This window comes from Salvelinus sp. IW2-2015, linkage group LG18 (genome assembly GCF_002910315.2).
Source record: "Salvelinus sp. IW2-2015 linkage group LG18, ASM291031v2, whole genome shotgun sequence".
NCBI lineage: Eukaryota > Metazoa > Chordata > Actinopteri > Salmoniformes > Salmonidae > Salvelinus > Salvelinus sp. IW2-2015.
In genome coordinates, this window is record NC_036858.1 from 59,159,069 (window position 1) to 59,167,399 (window position 8,331).

Consider the following 8,331-nt stretch of genomic DNA (forward strand, 5'->3'; position numbering starts at 1 on the left):
TTTGCTCTGTCCCAACCACTAACCCCTACTTCAAACTGTTCTCTCCTTGCTCAGTCCCAACCACTAACCCCTACTTCAAACTGTTCTCTCTTTGCTCTGTCCCAACCACCTACCCCTTCTTCAAACTGTTCTCTCCTTGCTCTGTCCCAACCACTAACCCCTTCTTCATACTGCTCTCTCCTTTATCTGTCCCCCCTGTCCTTGACCCTATGCATTAGTGCACTGGCTTCGCCAATTGTGATTTTCGCCTAGTAGTGACTGTACTGTTCTGTTGTTGGATTATAAAGCCTCGCTCTTGTGCCTTCCATTCCACCCTCTCCCACCACTACCACCAGTGGCACTGTCACCATTCAACCCTAACCTCCCACAGTCGTTAGACTGACACACACATACACCATTTATGACTCGAAGTTGACATGATGATTACGTCTATTGATCTACGCCCTCCCCCATCTGATTCGGTGTCATAGAGCCAGATTCCTGGACATAGATTTATCCTACTCCTCGACTAGAAGAAGCATGTTCAATTGAGATTCTCCATTGTGCATGCTTCTTAGTCCAGGACTGGGCTGTGTCTGGGAAACCGGCCCTAAAGGGCTAAGATTTTTTGAAAGGATCTGGATTTGATTTGAAGGGGTTGTAAATAATACTGTGAATAGAATAGTTTTTAAATTGATAAGCCAAAACATCCATGTACACATTTAAAATGTATACTCAAGTCTCAAACTAATCTCTATAATTCATTTTTTTAAATGTATAATTTCACTTCTTTGTGTATAATACATAATTTCAAGTGTTTCATGTATGCTAAAGCTGCCTGGTTAGCTTTTCAACATCATTGCTGTTGTATCGTAGTCTCCACACTGCTGCTGTCACTGCATTGACTTTTTAATTAACAGGAAACTATCTGAGGCTGTGTCCCAAATGGCACCCTAGTATTCCCTGCATAGTGCTTTACTTTTGACCAGAGACACATGGACCGTGGTGCAAAGTAGGGCACTATATAGGGAATAGTGCCATTTGGGACGCAGGCTTGGTGGGATGACACATGAAAGCGGTTACGTTAGTAGAGTGATTTAGTTTCACGTCATTACATTCAGGATTTTCATTCACAGGTGCAGAGATGATACATTCATTATACAACTCCACAGAGACCTAACTTCGCAGAGGCTGTCGAACAAAACATACATTAAAAGCACATTAAAACCAAATGCATTTACTATACTGAATGTTCACAGGCTACAGAACACTGCTCCCTATCTACTCTATAAAGCTGTGATGATAATCTACCATGTTTGATGGTACTCCTCTGATGTGGCTGTTTGTTTACTGTGACAGCCTGTTTAGTTACTGTGACAGCCTGTTTGTGACTAAACCAGCATGTTTGCGACTGTACCAGCATGTTTGGTGACTGTGACTGTAACAGGCTGTTTGGTGACTGCAACAGGCTGTTTGGTGACTGCAACAGGCTGTTTGGTGACTGCAACTGGCTGTTTGGTGACTGCAACAGGCTGTTTGGTGACTGTAACAGACTGTAATGTTTGGTTACTGTAACAGGCTGTGAAGGTGAATTGAGGGTGAAGCAGGAACCTGGCTTTGTAGCGGTCTCCAGGGAACATGTCTCAGAGGAAGACATGGAGATATTCACACAGGTCCACGAGCTCTCGTCGCAGGTGAGGGAACTGTCCAAAATAACCTCTCTCAATCACACTTCAAAAAACCTATCACCTAATCAATTAAAGTTATATGTAGCCTATAGCTTAACATTACAACCCCTAAATCAATGTTTGTCAGATGTTTTCAGACATGAAAATAAGTTTTAATGTCACAATGGGAAGGGTCCACATTCCAAGTTTCTGTTTGAAGATGCTGCCTATGTCAGACTTAGATCTTTGATATTGTTTGAATGAGTGCTTTTGGTACGACGTTGAGGCATTTTATTTTGTATTGCCGTGTTTAGAGAAATGGAACCATGACTATCACTGACTCTGGACGATACCCGGCCGTCATTGAGTTTGGGAAGTATGAAATCCAAACCTGGCACTCATCGCCTTACCCACCGGAATACTCAAGGTACAGTTTATTATTTCTTACACTCAGGTCGGACAAATGCCTTTCAATGCTAGGCTTCTTTATAAGATAAATACTTTATTAATCCCTGAAGGGAAATCGGTGTGTCAACTGATAAGTTGAATCCAAATTATAGGCTAACTTTTGTCTCGTTGTCTCTTTCGTTGGCAGATTGCAAAAGCTTTACCTGTGTGAGTTCTGTCTGAAGTACATGAGATGCAAGAACATCCTCCAGCGACACGCCAAGAAGTGTGGCTGGTTTCAACCTCCAGCCAATGAGATTTACAGGAAGGATGACCTTTCAGTGTTCGAGGTCAGAGGTCACTCTTCAAAGTAGTAAAACTATGGGTGCATCCCAAATGGCACCCTATCCCCTATATAGCGCTCTCCTTCTTTTCCAGGGCCCAATGGCACCCTATTCCCTTTATTGTAAACTGCTCTATATGCCCTGGTCAAAGTAAGTGCACTTTAAAGGGAATAGGGTGCTGTTTTGGACTATGATCATATGCTGGTGTATGTGTATGAAATGTGACTGAATGGTTTCGGTGAGAGAGGTGGAAAGAATCAACTGTTAGTTTAAATTTGAACAATGTTCTCATGCTGGTTTTGTTCCATGTTTAGGTTGATGGAAATGTCAGCAAGCTCTTCTGCCAAAACCTCTGCCTGTTAGCCAAGCTGTTCCTGGATCACAAGACCCTATATTACGACGTGGAGCCTTTCCTTTTTTACATACTAACAAAGAATGACGAGAAAGGCTGTCACCTTGTGGGTTATTTCTCCAAGGTAAGGATATTCAATAGAATGAAAAATATGTTTGGTTAATGCAGTGACAGTGTCTTTACTATATTAGTCCTCTTAAAAGCTAAATGTATTTTGAAGGGATTGTGTGGTCGTGTGTGTGTGTGTGTGTGTGTGTGTTTGCTTTCGACAAGGACAGTGGCAGGTGCAATAAATTGCCAGCTTCAGTGCAGCTCTGACATACTTGATCTTTTTCCCCTTCCCTCAGGAAAAGCTTTGCCAGCAGAAATACAATGTCTCCTGTATAATGATCATGCCTCAGTACCAAAGGCAAGGCTTTGGAAGGTTCCTCATTGATTTCAGTAAGTCCCTTAATGCGTTCTAAGAACATAAAACTCAATTCCTGCTTGATTCTAGAATCCTTGCCTGATTCTTTACAATATAAAATAATCTGTTTTCCCAGGCATACATTTGTGCCCCTAGCTAGGTTTCCATCCAATTTGTGACAGATTTTCATGGGAATATTCGCATATCCGCATAAAAACAATATGCACAGAAATGTTTCCAACAAATTGACCTGTTGCGGATAAAAGGCTGTGCGTGATGACATAGTGCACATAAAAATCATTCAAATAAATTTAAAAATTCCCAAGAACAAAAAAAAAAKCATACAAGTTAAATGGGTTTCCATCACATTTTCAACTCTACTGATGGTTTTATCACTAAACATGTTGCGTTTTATATAGCCAATGTGTCCACTCTGGTCTTGGCAGCAACAGCTGGCAGATACAGTGGGGATAGGCTACCTATATAAGATTATTATGGATAAAAGAGCAAGATTTATTTTAATTTGTCAAACAGCAGCCATGATCATGTCACCAGAATAAGACCCTCAATATTTATTGGAAAGGAGCATCAAGCTCATCACCTTGCACTTTCACAACCCTGTGAAGTTCATCATAACTTATTTCATCTGTAGCCTAATAAACTGCATGCTTTCCTGAGTCATAGTGGGAGGACCACACACCATATCATCGCATTACTTCGTTATTATATCGCAATTTCTCACATAATTAATTTGACTGAAATAAAAGAAGATCCCACCTTGTCTAGCGTATGTTGTTTTGTCGACATTAGGATAGTTTACTGACAAATTTGCTATTTCCATCAGGCCTCTGGTGACATTTTTATCCGACCTACTTTACTCACAAAAAAATTGTTGTGAATGAATTGAAATGGGTATATCAAGGCAATTTACATGCGTAAGTAATCATGTTTTCAATATTATAATCAGGAATTATAAAGACGTATTAGGTTATGTCTGCATAAGTTAATATTTGATATCCAATTACTTTTAGCAGTCTGTTTGCCTAGGGGTCCTTTATTGGAATAACCCTCCACTCTGAATTTGGACTGTTTGTCATAGCTATTGTATTATGTTCATGGTTTCCTCTTTGGAGTACTGGTGGGTTTGGGTGGTAGAGCTCTAATGGAGCATTTGATTTCCTGCTCACTTTGCCAGCATCATACCACCCTGCATCCCACTGCTGGCGTGCCTCTGAAGCTAAGCACGGTTGGTCCTGGTCGGTCCCTGGATGGGAGACCAGATACTGCTGGAAGAGGTGTTGGAGGGCCAGTAAGAGGCACTCTTTCTGGTCTAAAAATATATATCCCAATGGTCCAGGGCAGTGATTGGGGACATTGCCCTAGTTAGGGCTCTAAAGCCCTATGGGCCCTGGTCAAAAGTGGTGCACTATATAGGGAATAGGGTGCCATTTAGGACAAAGCCACAGACATTTTCCAGTAGCGCTCTCTTGGAGCTCATCTCTGTTCAATCTTTTCTTAATTCCTCTCTTTGTTACCTTTGCACATTCTCTATCACGTCCAGCCTCTGTCTGAACTTATTTTTTATATATTTTTATTTTACCAGGTTAGTTGACTGAGAACACATTCTCATTTACATCAATGGCCTGTGGAATAGTTACATGGGAGAGGAGGGGGATGAATGAGCCAATTGGAAGCATGGGATGGCTAGGTGGCCATGATGGTATGAGGGCCAGATTGGGAATTTACCCAGGACACCGGGGTTAACCCCCCTACTCTTACAACAAGTGCCATGGGATCTTTAGGGACCACAGAGAGTCAGGACACCCGTTTAACGTCCCATCTAAAAAGAGGCACCCTACACAGGGAAAAGGGTGCCATTTGGCGTGGAACCTGTGCCTTTGAAACTGGAAGTTGTTTAGATTAAGATTTTTCTGCTTTTATTGGATTGTATTATTGGAGCAGTTTGTCTCGGGTAGCTTGCTGTGAGAGGGAAAGCATTAGCTCCGTTTGCCAGCGTGAATGCGGTTTTCTAGTCATTACTCCTGATGATTCTGAATAATCTCTTTGTTTTGATTTAAAGATGGTAAACCACAGCTGATACATTTATAAAACACACAGAATAACATGACTTGTTACTGTAGTGTTACATTTATTATCTGTGTTTTAGTTTTTCATCTTTGTTCTAGCAGCTCATTTATTTGTTGTCAATTATTGGCTCTCCTCTCGTCTCAGCTTTGGGTAATGAATACTGTCATAATGACTGGAATATTATGTATTCAGTGTTTGGTGATTAGATGTGCTTGTCTGGTTCCTTGTAGTGGGTGCACACATTAAAAGACATTAATTAATTTCAAGCTGCTTATAATGGATGACCCTTGACAGGATGGCTATAAAACTAATTACATACAGACATAGCTACCTTTTTACTTAGTTGTTTTCCTCTTCATTATCTCTGATAAGTGCAACCTCTTGTGAGAAATGACATCCAGCTGCTTCTCTCCATTTGTTGTCGCTTTTTCTCTCCTCTCTTTTTTTTCATTCACCCTCCTCTCCTCCACCTCCTTTGTTGCCCTTGCCAGCATCATAGCATCTGACAGAGGTTGAAGGAGAGGATGTCTGATTACCTCTCCTCCATTTCTACTCTCTGAAGGTGAAAATGGAGCTGCTCCCCAACACAGGATGTCATGTCACGTCAGATTATGATATGTACTGCAGTCTAAGACATTAAGCAGCAACAACCGTCTCTAGCTAGCTGGAGTAAATCATTGTATTTTTGTCAGCATGTATCTTTTTAGGTTTCATACTAGCCTATATTCTCACAACATTGTATTGTTTGAATGGGCCTTTTAAGATGACCTACCTTTTCAAAATATGGCAGTGTTTACATGCAGCCCAATTCAGATTTATTTAGTTTTGTGGGCCGTAGAGCAAAATGGAGAACACCCTCCTGTTCGTGAGAGTCTCATACTTCCATATTAGTTTGTAGGCGACACCGTTCGGACACTACAGATGTTTTTGTGAGAAGACATGTTCAGGATGTCATGGTCTGACCAACACCGCTGTAGCTCGGGCCACCTTTCACCACAGATGCGAAGCCTTGACAAAGGTGGATGGGCTGGATTGAGACGCAGCCCGTGGGATTCTTTTATTATGTTACTTAGCTGGACGCACAGGATTTAATCCCTTCTCACAACATTGTTGATTTGTTATAATACTGTAGGTCTTTTTAGGGACTGTCTTTTTGGAGGTTATGTCTTCTCACACCATGTTGTTTTGTTTGAATGTGTCTGTTTCAGGTTACCTTCTGACGAGGCAGGAAGGACAAGCTGGCTCCCCAGAGAAGCCTCTGTCAGATCTGGGTCGCTTATCCTACCTGGCATATTGGAAAAGTGTCATGGTGGAGTACCTCTATAAGCAGCCAGATAAACACATCAGCTGTGGTAATCAAATTAGATTGATATATCTTATTGCGTTATTGAGTTCTCCAGGTTTGTGGTAATCAGAGATAGATTGATTGTCTTATTGGTTATTGATCTCTAGGTTTGTGGTAATCAGAATAGATTGATTGATCTTATTGGTTATTGATCTCCAGGTTTGTGGTAATCAGAATAGATTGATTGATTCTTATTGGTTATTGATCTCCAGGTTTGTGGTAATCAGAATAGATGATGTGATCTTATTGGTTATTGATCTCCAGGTTTGTGGTAATCAGAATAGATTGATTGATCTTATTGGTTATTGATCTCCAGGTTTGTGGTAATCAGAATAGATTGATTGATCTTATTGGTTATTGATCTCCAGGTTTGTGGTAATCAGATAGATGATTGATCTTATTGGTTATTGATCTCTAGGTGTTGTGGGTAATCAGAAATAGATTGATTGTTCTTATTTGGTTATTGATCTCTAGGTTTGTGGTAATCAGAATAGATTGATTGTTCTTATTGGTTATTGATCTCTAGGTTGTGGTAATCAGAATAGATGATTGATCTTATTGCTTATTGATCTCTAGGTTGTGGTAATCAGAATAGATTGATTGATCTTATTGCTTATTGATCTCTAGGTGTGGTAATCAGAATAGATTGATTGATCTTATTGGTTATTGATCTCTAGGTTTGTGTAATCAGAATAGATTGATTTCTTATTGTTATATCCTCTAGGTTTGTGGTAATCAGGAATGATTGATTGATACTTATTGGTTATATCTCTAGGTGTGGTAATCAGAATAGATTGATTGATCTTATTGGTTATTGATCTCTAGGTTTGTGGTAATCAGAATAGATTGATTGTCTTATTGGTTATTGATCTCTAGGTTTGTGGTAATCAGAATAGATTGATTTTTCTTATTGGTTTTGATCTCTAGGTTTGTGGTAATCAGAATAGATTGATTGTTCTTATTGGTTATTGATCTCTAGGTTTGTGGTAAGTCAGAATAGATTGATCTCGTTGATATGTTTCTGGTTTGATTGACTGATTTTGATGTTTCTTATTTCTCTTCTTTAGGTTTGTGGTGATTCGAAGAGAGCGGTTGATGTCCAGAGGCACATGGGAGAGCTGCGAGCCAGCCCCAGGCTGAACCAGGGACCCTGACGCACTGCACTGGACCCCAGCCCCAGGCTGAACCAGGTGGACCCTGACGCACTGCACTGGACCCCCAGCCCCAGGCTGAACCAGGGTGGACCCTGACGCACTGCACTGGACCCCCGCAGTGGCCCTCAACGCTGTCCTGTCTGAGGAGGAAGAAGAGTCGAGATGGATGTAAGTCTTGCATGCGCGCACACACACAGTGTTTTTCAACTCTGGACCTGACTCTGTCAATTTGGAGTCTAATCATGGCGTTAAGTCTGTAGTCTAGACCGTTATTAGGTTAATCGTGTTGTTCAGTTTGAGTCTAGACTAGTTAGGTTAATCATGGTGTTATTAGATTAAATCATGGTGTTCAGTTTGTAGTCTAGACCTTATTAGGTTAATCATGGTGTTATTAGATAAATCGTGGTGTTCAGTCTGGAGTCTAGACCATTATTAGGTTAATCATGGTGTTATTAGATAAATCATGTGTTCAGTCTGGAGTCTAGACCGTTATTAGGTAATCATGGTGTTCAGTTTGGAGTCTAGACCGTGATTAGGTTAATCATGGTGTTATTAGATAAATGCGTGGGTGTTCAGTCTTGGAGTCTAGACACGTTATTAGGTTAATCA

General features: G+C 40.8%; 1 protein-coding gene across 1 annotated transcript in view; it reads left to right on the forward strand.

Moving 5' to 3' along the window:
* The window catches only part of LOC111977806 (histone acetyltransferase KAT6B), a 45,258-nt gene that overhangs the window by 27,561 nt on the left and 9,366 nt on the right, over positions 1–8,331 (forward strand). Inside the window, 9 exon segments of the mRNA XM_024007495.2 lie at positions 1,558–1,673; positions 1,961–2,073; positions 2,242–2,383; positions 2,692–2,853; positions 3,077–3,170; positions 6,432–6,627; positions 7,636–7,663; positions 7,666–7,712; positions 7,807–7,894. Coding sequence (XP_023863263.1) covers positions 1,558–1,673; positions 1,961–2,073; positions 2,242–2,383; positions 2,692–2,853; positions 3,077–3,170; positions 6,432–6,627; positions 7,636–7,663; positions 7,666–7,712; positions 7,807–7,894 — 986 coding nt within the window.